Source organism: Mchenga conophoros, linkage group LG11 (genome assembly GCF_057382185.1).
Source record: "Mchenga conophoros isolate Kocher_MC1m ecotype Shallow Benthic linkage group LG11, M_conophoros_male_GT1.1, whole genome shotgun sequence".
NCBI lineage: Eukaryota > Metazoa > Chordata > Actinopteri > Cichliformes > Cichlidae > Mchenga > Mchenga conophoros.
The window spans coordinates 10,069,289-10,086,712 of NC_140536.1; the positions used below are offsets into that span (position 1 = coordinate 10,069,289).

Below are 17,424 nucleotides of genomic sequence, written 5' to 3' on the forward strand. Positions count from 1 at the left end.
CTTCCCCAGAATTTAAATTTAGGTTAAAAGGTCAATTTTTGGACATACTGCAGGTGATTCAACACCCATTGCAAAGCATAAATGTAAGAGGACAGAAAGGGACTTCCACAAAGTGAGCTAAAAACAGCAGATAATCTCGAAACAGAGGAGGCTGAAGGAATCTAGACGGAAATTAAATCTTGTTTTTGTATCACATATTTCCTAGTCAGCAGAAAACTATACCTAAGCACATTGAAACTAAAACACATAAATCTATTGCCTTAATGTTTGCTATAACCTTAATATGTATTCATGTTGTTCATATTTTCTGCAAATTTATCTCATACAAAATGTTCTAAATGCACCTGAATGAAGACGACAAAAATAAACCACAAACACTTTGTGCTTGATTGAAGAACATAATCTAACAAAACATCGCCCAAATCGTATGGATTATTGAAATACATGAAAGCCTATTATGTATGAAGGCGTACTTTAGTTTCTTCTACTCGTATGGAGTCCAGTAAGTAGTGCAGAAGCTCCTGGCTGTCTTGTTGTTGGTAGCCCTTGAAGCATGGAGCTCTGGAGAAAAACAGAAACATATATTTTTTTTAGAAAAAAAAAAACACAACAAAAAACCCAAAAACAAAATAAACAAACAACAAAAAAGAACAAAAAAAACCACCCAGAAAACAAAGTTAAGACTAACTGAAGGATGGATGTTTGTGAAAACAGTGACAACATCAAACGTGGGAGTGAATCTGACTCAAAAGAGTCTGTTGTTTGTGCACAAAAACTGAACACGTTATCGAGTCTAGAAGAAAACCACTGAACACAAAGCAATTAGAATCCATGGCAAAACACGCAAAAAGAAGAAACCGTGCGTCAAGGTCTCTCAAGAGTTTTCACTGCTGGATCTGTGAAATCCTATCTGCCACTATAACTCCTCCTTTCACAATCCAGGTGGACGCAGTATAAAACTTATACACTTAAAGGACCAACAAACAATTTGTTAAAGTTATTTTGGTGGACAGAATATTTTCTTCATACAGTCATGTTAGCAGAAACCCAAACAAGACATTTTGAATTGTCCCTAGATATGATTTAAAACCAGAACATCAATGACAGAGTAGCTCATTAGGCTCATGACCCAAGACAAATCACAGATTTTAAATGTTTGTGCAGGGCAGAAAGAAAGCTGCAAGTCCACTTGTCGTTGGTTGGCTCTAATGCGCAATATAATGAGAATTAAAATCCACCGAGAAGTCGAGGACGCTTGCAAACAGTCATATCCAGGATCTTAGGTTAACAACTTCACTAAATGGCCTGAATAGAATATTGTTCAGTACATCATAATTGGGTGCTCATAAAACCACAAAAACAACCTTGAGCTTGAGCACAGGTTGGGTGAACTCACACACAGTGATCACATGTTTGATTATATTCTGACCAAAACTGTAGGAGGAGGAGCAATTTTAGTGAATGTGAACTAGGGCTGCCACGATTTGTCGACTAGTCACGATTACGTCGACTATCAAAATCGTCGACGACTGATTTAATAGTCGACGTGTCGTTTGAAACTTTGTACAATCACAAAAGACGCAGGAATAAGTGGCAGGATTTAAGAGTGTAATAACGGACTGAAACAGAAGATGGCAGCATTGCATGTACAAGGATGTCAGCTACCGTTAAACCCCGAAGAAGAAGAAGAAGAAGAAGAAGAAGAAGCTGTGTCCCAGAATTCATAGCGCGGCCCAGCGCAGTTTCCAACAATGGCGGCAGCTAGTTAGTTTTAATGTTACTCTTATTATTCTTTCTGGGTCACAAAATAAACGTTTAACATATTTTCAGGCGAGAATGTAGCTGTGTAAACCTCAAATATCTGCTCAGTTTATCAGGACACCACATATTTTCAAAAGCACTCCGACGTTTTCGGAGACATCTGTTACCCACTAGCTCGTTAGCTCGGGGGCTAGGCTCACTAGCGCCGTGAGAACACCGGACTCCCCGCAAATCGTTTTCAGACCCACCGCCGTCTTTCGCTACTCAGGTTAAATATATATGAGTCACTTAGATAACTTAAAATGTTATTGTTTGGCTTTTTTTTTTTGTATTTTATTTGTTCCTGAGTAAATCAGTTTGTCTGAGATTAAAGTTATAGTTTTTACACAGCTGAATAAACGTCAAGCAGACAGCTGATTATCAGAAGTGTGAGATGCTCCAGAATATACTCCAGTGTCCTGTTATATTTTAGATAGCAAGGAGTTTATTAAACTTCACCGAAACAATCTGCAAATTTCATTAAAATTGAATAAACTATCATCTTGTCTTTATTTTTAGTTAGCACAGACCTTAAACACTTAAAGCTGTAAGCTAATGATAGTTATATAAGAGCAGATGCTGCTGGTGCAATAAGCTGTAGTTTTACGTCCAGTGGATGATGATCTGATTAGTCGACTAATCGCAAAAATAATCGGTGACTAGTCGACTATCAAAATAATCGTTTGTGGCAGCCCTAATGTGAACAGACCACCAGATGAGCTCTAGCTCCATCTGAGTAACCCCATTACCAGGATGAACACCTATTTGCTACTAGCAAATGAACTGTGTGAAAGCAGGTCCCCCTCAGATAAAATTAAACATCTTCTTTTTGTGAAAGCAGTTGCTTATTACACTGAACTTCAATAAATTATAAATTCATTATACTTTATTATAAAAAAAAAATTATACTGGATGAAAAAAAAAGATTTAAATAAGTCTTATTAAATACCATTCTTCCATCCATAAAAAAGTAAAAAATAAATACAATGAAGCTCTCTAAGCAATATAAGAAGAGGTTCATAGGCAAGTCACCACTCCTCTATGTTGGATACTTCCACAAAACAGACTTTCTGCTGTGCACAAATCTTCTTGGTAAAGCGAATGGACACCATTAGAGTGGTTAGAGGGGAGGCTCTCCTTGGCTCCGACCCCTGGCTGTCCACGGTGAAGCAGATGTGAGGACAGATGCCAGGGGCAGATGGGTAGCCAAGGTTGGAGCTACTGCAACCTGTTGGGCCGAGGCAACCACATAACCAAAGGACAGGTTGGTTCAACAGGGATAACACATACTGAGAGGCCACATTCCTGATTAGACAACATTGAGGGTGGTCAGAGGTGGGCAGTGCGTAGTAGTGGGTTAACTCCTTTCAAGCCATTGTGGATCTTTTGCTATGCTATGATCTTTGTATGTTAAGTTTCTTTGTTTGCCAAAATGTTCTGAATAGGAATGCTGCACACCTGTTCCTGTCTGATGAAAGCAGTTAATCCTATTATAATTATTAAAAAGGAATGCAGTGTGTCAAATATAAATTCTGACCAATACATTCTCCTAATGACATTCCTAATCCTACTTATGTGGGAAGATCACTCAGACCAAAACAGCTTTTTACACCCTTGACACATTGCCATGAACAAATGGATGTCCAGGAGAGAAATGGCCAAGCACCTCTCTTCAACACAGGTCAGAACCTGTAAATCTGGAGGAGATCAAAGTTGCCCCACATACTCGCATCTTATCCTAATCTCTGTCTTTCATGCCTCTTTTTGTGCAAACAGAAGGCAACGTGCAGGGGTGAAGATGGTACAGAGAACATATGTTATTTACTGGCGAGCCTCCAGGAAGAGCAGCAAGTAAAGGAATGCCTCCATCTAGCTTTGCCAACTGAATTTGTTGATCAACTAAAAGAGAGAAATATGAAGACAAAACAGAGAGGAGAATGCGTGAGACAGAAAAAAAAGGGGGGGAAAGAGAGAGGCAGTGAAAAAGAAAAAAAAATGAATGCACATGGTTGGTATCAGTGGGAATGAGGAGGTCTGGAAGTTCATCCCAGTGGAGACAAAGCAGAAGGGCCCTGTAGCCCTGCTCTCAATCTGGCCAATACAAACAGCTGCGGTGCTAACACAATTAATAGCCGGATGAGTTAGTACCAGACACAAGGCCACACAAGCTCCCCCCAAGTCGAACGAACACACACACACACACACACACACACACACACACACACACACACACACACACGTTTATTATTATTAGTCCTTTACTCTTAGACGGCTTTAAAACATTGCAGTTCAATGTTTGCATTTAAACACTATGAATAATTTCAAATTAAAAATAATAAACATTTGTTGTCACTCTGAGAACATTGTTAGTTTAACTACTGACTTCACTAATGGGAAATTGAGAGACAAACCCCCCAAAAACATTCATTCTGACTACATGGATTGGTCTGCACCCTCACTGATGCTGACATACTAGTGCTGTATAAGAGAAAGAAAACTCATATATCATGACACAGTAACGTATTTAAAGGTTGATTCGTCAATGAGAAATGGCACAATGTTTGAAACTGTAATATAAAAAGATTTTATGCCTATTGAAATATTCCATAAAAACGCACAAAAATTCTAGTGCAACAGGGAAAAAATACAAAGAAAAAAAAATCACTGAACCGCCATCAAAGATTGGCTTTGTACTTTTAATTCATATTTTTCTGGTTTTGATCATGAAGCTCTCAACATCATTATTCGAAGGTGTCCTGTGTTCACAAACCAGATAGAGAGCAGCAGAGCTGAGGGAAAGGATGTAAAGTTTCAATGCCAGCTTTGAATATGTGCACATGTCAAAATTATTATTCTTATTTTTATACCAACTCTGAATCTGTCTCTCTTCTTTTAATGTGGTGTGTGCTGTATGTGCAAGTGACCTGGATGCCAGCACTAGATGGGATCCATTGTTGTCATGTGCTATTTCTATCAGGGATGAAAGGCTTCTCACAAGGCTTATTTATGAACAATTTTTGAAAGATGTGAGTATGTGGACACAGTACACGGACAGAGAAGAGAGCCAGCATACTTTTCATTTTTGTGCACCACAAGAGTGTCCAGTGGCTGTCCTGAAAATGGAATCAGTCCTTGAAAGAAGCAGGTGTTGATGAATGCCCTCTGTGTGGCCTTTTTTCCTCCAGATTGTGCATTACACATGTGTAGCGAATGCATCCAGATAAAGTGATGGACATTAATGATGAAAATTCTCAAAAAATTTTCATTTTTAATACTTAAGACATTTCAAGTCCAGGTCCAAAAAGGAAAACAGACAAACAGTTGTGTCTGTAATTTTTTTTTTCCCGGTTGTGCCACTGACTGGCTTTGTAGTACACTGGGTACAAGCTGGGACCCTCACTGGCACCAGATACAGAGTGTGGTGCTGGCCGTCCGACACACACTGCTTGGCACTGGTCTGAGCACAGACCAGACCCCGTGCTGTTGGCAGGAGGATGAGGAAGCAAGCTGTGGGGTACTCAGCTGGTTAAGGTCAAATCCATGTGAACACACGCACATTTAACACAAAAATGGGCTCGACTTCAGGATGAGCTGAGTAGAGTAGGTTGACTCATATGGCTGTTTCAAGGTGTCGGAAACAGACTGTGTTTGTCATTATAATTCAGAAGATTAGTGCTGTTTATTCCAACTTCTACCTTATTTTCAAAGCACAACAGCTCCAGCCTGCAGATTTACTTCCCTTTACCGAGAGTAAAGCCTAAATCAGAGTCTGCTCTGCGTGGGAATACTGTAAAACACTGGATCAGCCATGGCTATAATCATTAACCCCTGCTAAGTAGAAAAAAACCATTTAAACTGTGCTGATCACAGACTGAAGGCCCCATTATGCAGTGTGCTAACACAAACATACAGGGAAAGACTGATAAAGAAATGATAAAAGCGCTGTTAGCCCTCACAGGCCAAGGGCAGACCCAATCCTCTTTGAGTGAGAAGAACTTGCAGAGGATGGCAGGACATTTTCAGAGTACAGGTACTGTAAAGGTCGCTGCAACAGAAAGAAAAATGTCCCAGTAAACAAGCAGTTCTTGGCCTTGGCCTTTCAGATCAAAGGCTTTAGGCCTGCGTAAATGTAGATAGGCTGCTGTGAGGAGTCGTCTAAAAACAGGTGATAGCGCAGGCTATCATCAGGCTCAGAATCATGCATGTTCTGTGGCGTATAAGTAAATTAAAAAAAAGTTAAGTTGCCAATCACAACACTAACAAAAAAGCAACAAACAAAAAACAAAAACAAAACCCAAAACAACCCCCCCCCCCCCCAAAAAAAAAACAACCCAGACAAAACAAAACCCCTCATTAAAAATAAATATATATTGAACACTACATACAGCCTGAAAGGAATCTGCAGCAATTGTGACCAGAGACAAGTGACTACAAGCAAAATAACTGCTGGCGATGGGAAGTGGGCGACACCCAAGAAAAATTTCTCTCAATTCCAGGTGATAGTACATACATTAGAGGCTCGCCCAGACCACTGGAACCTGGCTATCCACAAACAACCGTCCGTCAGCTTCAAAGCGATGTGTGATGAATGCGTTACTTCAGTGTTCCTCACTTTTTGAATTGGATAATTTGGCTTCAAGACATCAAGATGGCGATACCAAAAACAGTCATCCCTGCTTCCTTGCCATAAACAAGGGGTTCACCAAAACGAATAGCTCTGCACGTTTGGTTTGACGCAACCATGAAGGGGATTTATGTCTCTGGCTGGAGCAAACCAGCAACTTTTCACCTGCCAAGTGAATGTGTTAACCATTACACCATGGGATGCAAAAAGTCTACATAAACTTCATACCTGTAAAAGGCTACAACATACAATAACTTGAATGCTTATATCTCTATCCATTAGATCAGCGGTCCCCGACCCCCGGGCCTCGGACCGGTACCGGTCCGTGAGTCGTTTGGTACTGGGCTGCGAGAGTTGAGGCTCAGGTGTGCAATGTATGGTTTTCAGGGTTTTTATCGGTTTTCAGCGTTATTTTGTTATCGTTTTGATCGTTAACTCTGTTTTCCTGGGTCTTTTCACGCGTGTTATGAATAAATCTTCTTTTTTTCGGTACCGGTACTAGTTTTATTTTGTTGTATTTATCCGCGACACCTTAAAGGCCGGTCCGTGAAAATATTGTCGGGCATAAACCGGTCCGTGGCGCAAAAAAGGTTGGAGACCGCTGTATTAGATTATGTGAGTTGAATTTACCTAAAAAAAAAAAAAAAAGTTATAAAAACAAAACATTGATAATAAAGTGCATCAAATATTATTGTCATTGGGAATAAACATGAACGCTGTAATTGAGCAATAAAATAAAATAACATATCCCCTGTTTCCCACCTCTTTGCCATTTGAAGCATAAAAACAATGTATTAAATCTGTCATTTTACTGTACTACAATAAAGCTGTATGGAAAAATGAATAGATTAATCATTTGATACAGTTTAAACAAAGAGTAGCATAAAGTGTGGTGAAGCTTAAAGTCAAATCTGTCTATTCAAATGTATTTTAGTGGAATAGATTAGTTCTACTTGAAATTAGACATGTATGAGTGCATAAGAGTGTGCAGTGCTTGCTGTCTGAATGCACAATTGCCTGCATGCGTTGCAGGGCGAGGTGGTGCCAGGTGAGGTGGCATCCCACAAACACACACTACACAAACACCCACAGAGGTCTGTCTGATAAAAGCTAGGTACCAGAATAACTGTAAAAGCCGCACCAGAGAACGATCCAGTCATCCAACGTCAAATGCTCTGGTCATCCACCTGCACTACTAAACAGTGTGAGGCCCCAGCCCCCTCCATACACACAAACACGGTGGACCCAACCAGCAGGGTACCAAGCTCAACCAATAAGTCAGCCAACCAGACACCCACACTTTTCATGTAAGAGCAAGGTCTGCCTGTCACACAGTCTGTCAGACCTTGGATCAAATGCGACACAGGTGGCACAGCCATGTGGAGAGAAGCAGGAGAACTACAAATGGCTAGCTACAGCGGTACAGTGATTTGAGTGCATGTTCCGTGTACGTCAAGGTTAGTGTGTGTGAAAGGCATTCAGCAGAGACCATGTGCTACTGGGGTCAGGCTGGTTAAAAGTGTGCACTGCTGCAGTAAAGGGATGAAAGCAGGTGGAAGCTGTGGCTCCTGCAGTGGTGATGGAGAACAATAATTATGGTGAATTCTGATGGCTTCACTGACCCTGAAACCAAACATTGGCAGAAGTCTGAAGCTGGTGTATGATGATTGGTGATTTTAGGTCCGCAATTATACAACCAGAGTTCAAAATGTCTGAAAGGTTTGTCAATAAAATCTGTGTACTCAAAGTACAGATACTTTTTTACTGTGCTTACGTACTATTTTCAGATATATGAAAGTTGGTTTTTTTTTCTGCCTACTTTTTGCTTTTACTCCCTACATTTTTTAAATATTTGTAAGTTTTTATTGATTATCTTGCACAAAGTATTTACATTAGGAGCGTTATAACATTCCTGAAAATAAGAAACCTGGCATTTATATGTATAGTATTTGTCCATACGCAATTTTGCTAAACATTGGAGACAAACATATGACAAACAATTTCAACTCCTCAAAGTTGTAGCAAGATGGAAGTGGTATGTCCCGATTGAATTTTCCAGATGTTTTTTATGTAAAATGGTTTTTTTTTTAATAAATATCTGGTTGTGATTTTAATTGTAGGCAAAAAAAGAAAAGAAAACCAAAAAAACCGCAAACAAAACAAAACACACACACACACACACACACAAAAAAACAAGAAAGAAACCAACAAACCGAACAGTAGGACCGGTGGAAACAGCTGGCCCAGTCTTGATGGCATTTTCCACCTCATAGTTGTTTTACTAGGTAAGGTAAGCTATTTAGACAAAATTACTTCTTATCTCTTTAATATACTGGGTCCACTTAAACCAGGGTTTGTTGAATTTCTCTCTTTAAAGCTGCAAAGACATAGTGAGCCTCACCATTATAAATATTTGGTAGACAGTATGGTGCAGTTCTTGTATTCCTTCCAATGCTTGGAGCCATTTTCTTGTCAGGGTTTTCTTAGCTGACATTAACATAATTCTCAGTAGATATTTATCTGCTGGATTAGTTATATTTGGGAGGCCTAAGTACATATATAAGAAATCAAAGGGGATTTGTGTGCAGAAAATCTTTTTCAAACATTTGTGGATATCTTGCCTAACCCTAATTTTTGGGCAGGACCAGAATAGATGGTAGTGATTAGACTTCAGACTGCCACATACTCTGCAGGACCCTCTACAGTGTAGGCAACAGAAAATAGATACACATTTTTTATTTTCCTTCTTTGTCTTCTGATTCAAGATGAGTATCATTAGAATGAAAAAAGTTAGACGAAAGTGAAAGTGATTTCAATCTACTGAGATTATGTTATCATTACGTTAATATAGCACAAGGTTCAGTTAGCCTTGCATAAAAATAGAAGCATCCTCCACAGAAGTTTCTTACTTTAAGTGCATTTCTGAGCCTGTGCTTTTTTACTTGAGTATAGAAGTTGTATCAGTACTTCAACTTTTACTGGAGTATTTGTTACCAGTAGTATTTGTACTTCTACTTAAGTACAGAATGCCTTTGCTTTTGCCAACTCTGCTTGCTTCAGAATGAAAATATTCAAATCAACATAGCCTCTGCTCCAGCTTCACTAGCTTACATTACTTCTCATGTTCCCCACAGATGAGGGGACACATAAAGCAGAGGCTCTGGGTTCACAGGAAGTAGCAGGTGATATGAAAGGTTGTGCCTTACTTTTGGCAGAGTTGGTTGAAGAGGATTTTGGGATTGACACAGCCTTTCCCTGGATCCTTCATGTTGTGGAGGAAGGCAAACATGGCGGCAGTCAAGGGTTCTGGACTGGGCAGCACTACTGTTAGTGGACTCTGGAATAGGAAGAACACATGAAAGTAAAACATGTTGTTCTTATTTGAAGTAATTAGTATCTTGTTTATGAAATAAGGCCAGAAATGCAGAAAACATGAAAATACTTCAATTTTAACTACTACTAAGTTCTAACAGCATTCAAAAATTTCTGTAATTATGCATATTAAAATATGCATAATTCTCCTTTATTAATGAGAATAATAAGCTGTACCAGATTTGTCTCTGGAGGGGGGCAGATCCTCAATTTGTACCCCTTCTCCTTCACCTCTTGGATAAGGTCAATGAGCATGTGTGTCTGGGACAGGTTCTGTGAGGAAAACAGAATCATGTTAAGACTGTTAAGCGGGGTCATCGTTTTCTAAAGGTGGGACTCGCTTATACAATATTAATGCAGTTTAACATTTTGCAATATACTGAGTACTGCAATAACATCTATTGTGATTTGTCACCTTTCCCCAACTGCAAATTATGTCCTCAAAGTTAGACTTTGTCAGTATCTGTTTCATTCATGTTATGGTTTTGTTGTAAATAATGGTCAAGCACACCAACACTGTCACTAAAACCTGCCATAAATGTTGCCAGTAAGTCTGCTATCAGTCTGCAATTTAAATTTGGGTCAAGTTGGCAATTACTTGCAATCATTTATGACAGTACAGCAATTAACTGTGATAACTCATTAAAACTCACATGTGAAATTCACATTTAACCGTTACATTTGGACTTAGCAACATTCCTGCTTTATATAACCAGTATACAACCATTTGGCAGCCAGTTGAATCCTATGGAGTTGTCCTCAGTGACAAAGACTCATTCAGACTGATGGCAACATGCAGACAATCTGTCTGTATTTATGAATTAAACAGAAATTATTTTCACACTTTTGACAATCTTTCAGAGGGATTGCAGTCGGTCCAAGTCAGACTGGAACTGTTTGCGGAAACATTGCCTCTTGCAATCAAAAGTTGTTGTGAGGATCTAACACTCTCAAGGTCTAAGCAACCATTTACTCACCACAAGATGCAGAATGTGAAAAAAGGGCAATTTTTAAAAATGTACTGAAGATCCTATTTTGTAGTTGTGTGACTGAAGGTAGCTTTGTCAAACCAAGTGTGTCCAGTGTTGGATGGTTTTTCGGTTAATTTTAATTAGCTAACATTATCTCAGATGAGGTAAATGAGGTGGGCCCTCTTTTTTTCTAAGTATTAGAATTTATTTAATAAAATATTGATATTTGGTGTCTTTATATCCATACAAAATAACACAATACCAAGCTGTGTTGATTTCCCCCACCATATCTGACACTCTGCCTCTGATTTCAACTGGGGAACAATATTCATCAGGTGCATTAGATCAACTGGTTTTAACTAGAGAATATTGTACATTAAAGAAGTGGCTCCAACTGATCAAAACCACAGATTCTAAGATTTTCTTTCATAAGGCAAAGAAACAAGAAAAGCTATAATGTTTTAGAGATATAAAAATGTTTCTGCACTTAGCTTGTGGCAATATCATGTAGTCAACTAAAATAGCTGCGCAACAATGTTTTCTCCATTTTAGTATGATTTAGAAACTTGTGTCGAGTTTATCACTGAAAAAGGCAAAATTATCTATGATCTGTATGAATTAAATGCAGAGAAGATCCTTGGCGAGGAGATTGCTTGAAGCAGTCATTGTCCCTTCATGTTAGAGAAGCATCTTTTCCTCCCTTTTCAAGAGATATTTGTTTTGTCACATCCTGGCAATAAAGACTGTTGCTATGGAAAACACACAATGGAGCTGGCATTGTGAACACAGACACAGCTCATCCTCTGACAATTATGTGTTTTCACCAGAAAGATTGCAATTTTCAAGGAGACAATACAAACAGACAGGGAGAGGGAGGGAAAAGCATGTAAAGCACGCTCACTCGAATTTCAATCAACGAGGGAGACCCTGAGGGTGATTAACAAAATGGCGGAAAAAAAACAGCTTCATTGTTGAAGAGGCATGTCAGTTTGCAGTCACCATGACATGACCAGGGAAAAACTGAGGAGGGCTCTATAGCTGTGCTGTGCTGTGAACGTGCTCTGCACCAACCGAGTGCCAGTTGTGTACAGTAAAGTCTGGAAATATTTGTACAGTGATTCAAATTACATAATCTTGGCTTTGAATGCCAATATCACATCAACCACAGAGGAATCACAACTATTTTTTGTCCAGAGTCATCCATTTTCAAGGTCTCCAATGTAAGGTCTAAAATAAAATGTCCATTTTAAATACGTTGAGTATCCTTTGAAAGCAATGACTCCCTGATGTTTAGAATCCGTGCACCTCCCTAAAGGAGGAGCTTGATACTTTGTGATGCTTTTCCAGGCCTTTATGCTGTAGTGGTCTCCAGTTGTTTGAAGGTCTTTCTGGCTTTCCAGTATTGCAAGTAAGTGATAGACTTGGCCATTGCAGTAGTTCACTTCATTACCTTCAAAAGTGTCTGGATTGCTTTCAGAATATGTTTTAACTTATCTTTGAGTTGCAAACACCAACCAGTCAACACTGTTGAAAGCGAGCTGACAATATAGTTGATACGAGTTTTACTGTCTTTCAGATCATAGTATGCTTCAGGCCACAGATCACTTGTTTGCAACTCGTGGTGAACACCCTGTGTTTTTTCCCTCCTTCACAGTGTTCTTCACCTGGCTGCATGTTCTCAAGCAGTTCTTCTTTACCATAGAAAGGATACTATGATCATCCACCACTCTTGTCTTCCACAGATGTCCAAGAGTTCATGCACATTTACTATCTATGGCTTCTTTCTTTTTAAAGGATGCCACTGGTGTCACTTTCCTTGGGAGCTGTATGCCAAAAACAATGCTTCTGAATATTTTAGTGTTCTGTTAATGGCAAAAGTTTCTCAGTTCTTGAGTTCTGACCCAATATTATAAAAAGAGTAAGATTCAAGTAAAAACAAAATCATCAAGGACGAGTAACAGAAACAGAATAGCAATACCAACCTGCATAACAGCATTGAAGAAGCAGGTGTTACCAAGGTTATTGATTCCCTTAACAGGGACCAAAGCACTGCTGACTGAGCTCTTGCCTTTTGGTAGGTCAGCATAATCTGGTGGTTCTTCTCTGAGTTTTATGATCTTGGGTGATACTGCTGGAACACATAAAACAAAGAGGTACAGTAAAAGGCTATAAGTTAGAGTTAAATGGCAGGATTATAGTGTGCACGTGGTTTTGAATTAAACCTTAATATTATTTTTCATAACAAGACTGAAGTCAAGATGCACCAAGTGAAGTGGGGGTCTTGAACAAATTTCCATTGTCCTGGAATACTGGCCAAAAAAAAGAAAGAAAAAAAAAAAGACTTTGCCTTGCACCAAAACTGGGACTGGGAGTAAGGTATTGGGATGGCAGCTGGAAGGAGAGCTGGGTCATTTGGGAAAGCAGATGACAGCTGTAGAAGTTTCCGCTGGTTAGTGGTGGAGGAGTGGGGGCTGGGGTTGGAGAGATGGCTCTCCAGAGCCAGCTGTTACTCCTGATCACCAATGAAAACTAACCTTCCACAGAAAGTAAGACACAGATGGTCAGAATCTAACAGTGGCATACAGCTTGCTGGGGACAGACTAGAGTTAGTACTGGAGCAGTGTGGGCTGATGGCGTGCCAGCAGCTAGCAATATAGCTAAAACCATGATGGGTCAACAATAACACGTTACTGACACATGCTAGTCTTCTTCACTAGTTAACTTATTGTTCTTAACATGACATCTTACTTTTGGAGTTTATCATGGTAAAAAATCATGAATAAATAAAAAACATAAATATGTGACAGTTGCAGCTTCTTCAGGTAAAACGCAGCTGTTGTTCAGAAACAAACGCCGATGTGGGAACACACCATAATCCTCTACAGATTGGCTTTTTTAATTTAGCAGCCTTAGGCACAGAAAGAGGTCTACGCAGTGAACCAGCAGTAATGAGAATACCAATGTAGCCATTATCAACTCCCTAAAACGATCACTGTACACAGCTGAATACTGAAATGAGAAACAATGAATGTGTTCTGTTTGGTATTAAAGAAGAAAATAGACTATTTTAAATGCTAAACAATAACCAAGCCAGGAATGAGACACACAAGCAACTCAAAAATGTACTACTCTTTAATTAACATTACCTATTTGCAGTGAAGAATGAGAAGATATTTCAGTCAGAGTGCATTTCATTTGTCAAATTAATTCATGAATATTTTGAAAGATTTGTTTGTCTGTCAGGAGAAAGCTTTTCTTTAATTTCTCTAATGATCTGGAAACTTGATGTTCATCATATTTTTGTCTATTTAGTCCTAGTACTTTGGGATTTTCATTAACAGGATCTGTTTTTCTGCCTTAAACAGTAAAGGGCAAAAGCATTGAGCCACCGTTCATTTCTTTATATTTTGCTTCCCAGCAACCAGACTTTCTTGTAATCTTTTAAACTGGTCTTGAGCAATAGTTCTCCAGGCTTTCTGAAACTCTTCTGAAGCTCTTTTTTCACTCATTTTTTAGAGGAATATTTTCTTGTTTTTGTTTAGTTCTTTGTTAATCCACTTAAAAAGAAAAAAAATGCACCTAAATTAAGGATGAACCAGTGTTGTATCCATACATAACAGATAACTGTAATAGCAGCCTGTTGCAATACACAATTTGTTTCCTTTTCTTCACTAGAATGTGTGAATAATGTCAGAATCACAGTTTTGACAGGTATATAATAAACTTTTTGCACCAGCAAGGTGATTACCAAAGAGCTATTAGCTGAAAACTTGGTATAAAATATCTAGGTATGATGCACCTAAGAAGTCATCATAGCTCAAAAAGAAATATGATGCATCTGACCCTTCAGTTCTACTGTTCACTAAAGCCTCATCAGAAATGGTCTCACTGGAAGTGTTGCTGGCAGTTAGCCATTCTTAAGGAACGGAAACAGGGAGAAAAGGCTTATACAAGAACTGGACTGAAGATCAGTGGCAACAGTACTGATGGAGTGATGAATCAATATGTGAAATTATTAGTCAAAATCTTTTCAGTATTTACAGAGGTCAGGAAAGATTTACCACAGTGTCTACAGCCGTCTTAAAAGCACGCTGGAGGCTCTGCCATGGTTTAATGCTAAATTTCAGAGGATTGTGTTGGAGTGCTTCTTAAAAAATAATGAGCACATGAACTTGTTAGAATTGTACAAACCCAGTTTTTGATTTGTATCCTGTACTTTCCTTTATGTTTGCATATGTTTAAATGGTCAGAGGGCCCGGTGGCGCCAGTGTCCGGCAGCCTCGCCTCTGTCAGTGCGCCCCAGGGCAGCTGTGGCTACAATATAGCTTTCCATCACCAGTGTGTGAATGTGTGTGTGAATGGATGGATGATTGAATGTAGTGTAAAGTGCTTTGGGGTCCATAGAGACTAAGTAAAGCGCTATACAAATACAGGCCATTTACCATTTAAATAAACCACAACAACCATTTTCCATTTTCTAGAAAATTAGTAGTATATATAGAAATAGTGGCCAAAGTCTTTAGCCCAGTACGCTATAGTGAGGCAGATCATCTTGTAGATGATCCCCCCCCCCCTGTGGTCAGAGTAAGGCACAAGTGATAGAAGTGAACACGGACAATCCCTGTTATGACCAAGACTGCAGCAATCTTTCAAGCTGGGTTTGTAAAAAGCTAAAATATATTCTTTGATGCAGTACAGGACAATTGAAATATGCCATTTGCAATACGCTCTGAATGGCATCCATATTATTCTGTTCCGTGTCCTGTGTCCTGTTTGTTTGTATATGTCTTTTTGGCTGCTGTTACAACCAAATTTCCCCTTGTGGGACAATTAAAGGATTATTCTATTCTATTCTATTCTATTCTATTAACATTGAGAACTGAATTCTTCTTAGCAGTAGTCAGTCCTCAGTGTAAAGAATTTGTGAATACGCCAGCATGATTTAAAAAAAAAAAAAAACTAATAGTTTGTTATTGTAGTATTAAAAAAATTCAGAGTCAAAGGATTTTCATGTCATTTTAATCGTATTTAAAAAATATTGCTGAACAGAAGTTACAACAGTTGACGTAAAAAAAAAAAATTCAATGAGTTTCCTACTGCATAGAAAATATAACCTCTCTTCTGAGCTGATAATAAGACATTTCATTACAAAATGGCAAATTCTTGCAGGGACTGATGGAAGCACTTTCAGGTCCAAAGGCTGTTGAGAAATCCAATAATTGCAGAGAAACACAAAGAGAGTTTGGTCCATGAACACTTTATACATATAAGCGAGTCAAGAGAGCAAGGTAGCAGCGAGGTCACTAGCCTGAACCTGCTTATGTCCAAACCGAGAAATTCAATACAACAGTAAACCTTTAAAAGAACCTGCACCTTTGCTCTTGCCATTCTCTTCCTCAAAACAAAATGGCCCTGCATTTGCACATATTGAATTTATAGAATCACTCTTTGTGCATGTTTACTGAAAAAGCTATTCAACATACAGCGATAGGTAAGCCCACTCTTGGCCGCTACCAAGCAAGCTTTCCCTCCCCAAGGCCAAGGGCATTAAAACGACCGTCCTGGTCACAGTCGGTGGAATGTGAGCCTTGGACTTTTATTTGTGGCCTTAAAAATTTGCATTTTATACTAAATCAAATTCCACTAAACAGTGTCTAAAAAAAAAGGTCAGCTTTTCTTTTACATAGATTTGAGAAGAAATACCACAACAACTCTGTCACAATGCACAGTGCATAGTTTTTTTTTTCCGTTGTATTTTCTTGCCTGCACCAATGCTGCTGCCTTAAATTATATTGCTTTAACAGAAAATATTTAGCGCTGATGAGAAATGAAGCAAGCGTATTTAAGCTTGTCCTCTAGATTTGGGATCAAGAAGGCAGGGGCGAGGTTCAGCTTGTCGGGACAACATGCTGCTGAGACGCTCCACCCAGTGGTGCTAAATGCATCTGGCTCTCTGTGCTGGCAACATCTGGAGGCCTATTTTCAATTTCAATATGCAGCCATAAGGGAGCTCCCATATGTCATCACATACAATGCATGGAAAACAAGTGGGGATGAGGAAAGGCCATGGCCTGATCGAAGGGAAAAAAAAAATCGGTGTATTTTTGGAGTTTTGGTGTGAGACTGAGAAGGTGTGAAAAGAGACATTTACGCAAGTATGGACAATTGAGCAGAAGAGATAGTTGAGTGGGAGTAAGAGTGTGTAAATGAGCATGTCTACTTGTTGTGGTATTTGAGAGACACAAAAATCAACAAAGTGCAACATGAGTGCGAGAGCCGAGACCTGCACTTGAGCTAAGAGAGAAGCAGAGGAATGAGGGAATGAAATGGATGGAATGGGGATGCCGATGGACACACACTGCATCTGGGACCGTCACCCAAGGTAAACAATGTTCAGGGAGCCATCTGGCTGAGACTGGAGGCGGAGGAGGGTGTGGGGGAGCGATGGGCAGAAGAGGACAGTGTGGGGGAGTAGAGCGTGGAGGGAAGGGTTGCGACGAGCACAAGCATATGGAAAAGCAGATTTTTCCTCTCCCCGCAGCAGTCAGCGCAGGCAAATGTCAGCATGAGCTGCATCCACGCTTGACTGTGCTGCACTCGGCACCACCACCTGGCTCTCCTTGCTCAGCCACCGAGTATGGGCAGCAGTGACACTGT

The 17,424-nt window shown here is 39.5% G+C and overlaps 1 protein-coding gene across 2 annotated transcripts in view; it reads right to left on the reverse strand.

Moving 5' to 3' along the window:
* usp45 (ubiquitin specific peptidase 45) overlaps positions 1–17,424 on the reverse strand; it is a 36,726-nt gene that overhangs the window by 10,344 nt on the left and 8,958 nt on the right. The window contains exons 6-9 of one of the 2 annotated variants that reach the window (XM_085290845.1): positions 12,750–12,895; positions 9,974–10,069; positions 9,631–9,761; positions 474–561 (exon numbers count right to left, since the gene is read on the reverse strand). In XM_085290845.1, coding sequence (XP_085146971.1) covers positions 474–561; positions 9,631–9,761; positions 9,974–10,069; positions 12,750–12,895 — 461 coding nt within the window. Of the gene's footprint in view, positions 1–473; positions 562–9,630; positions 9,762–9,973; positions 10,070–12,749; positions 12,899–17,424 lie in introns of both variants that reach the window. The other variant, XM_085290844.1, reaches the window with a different exon arrangement.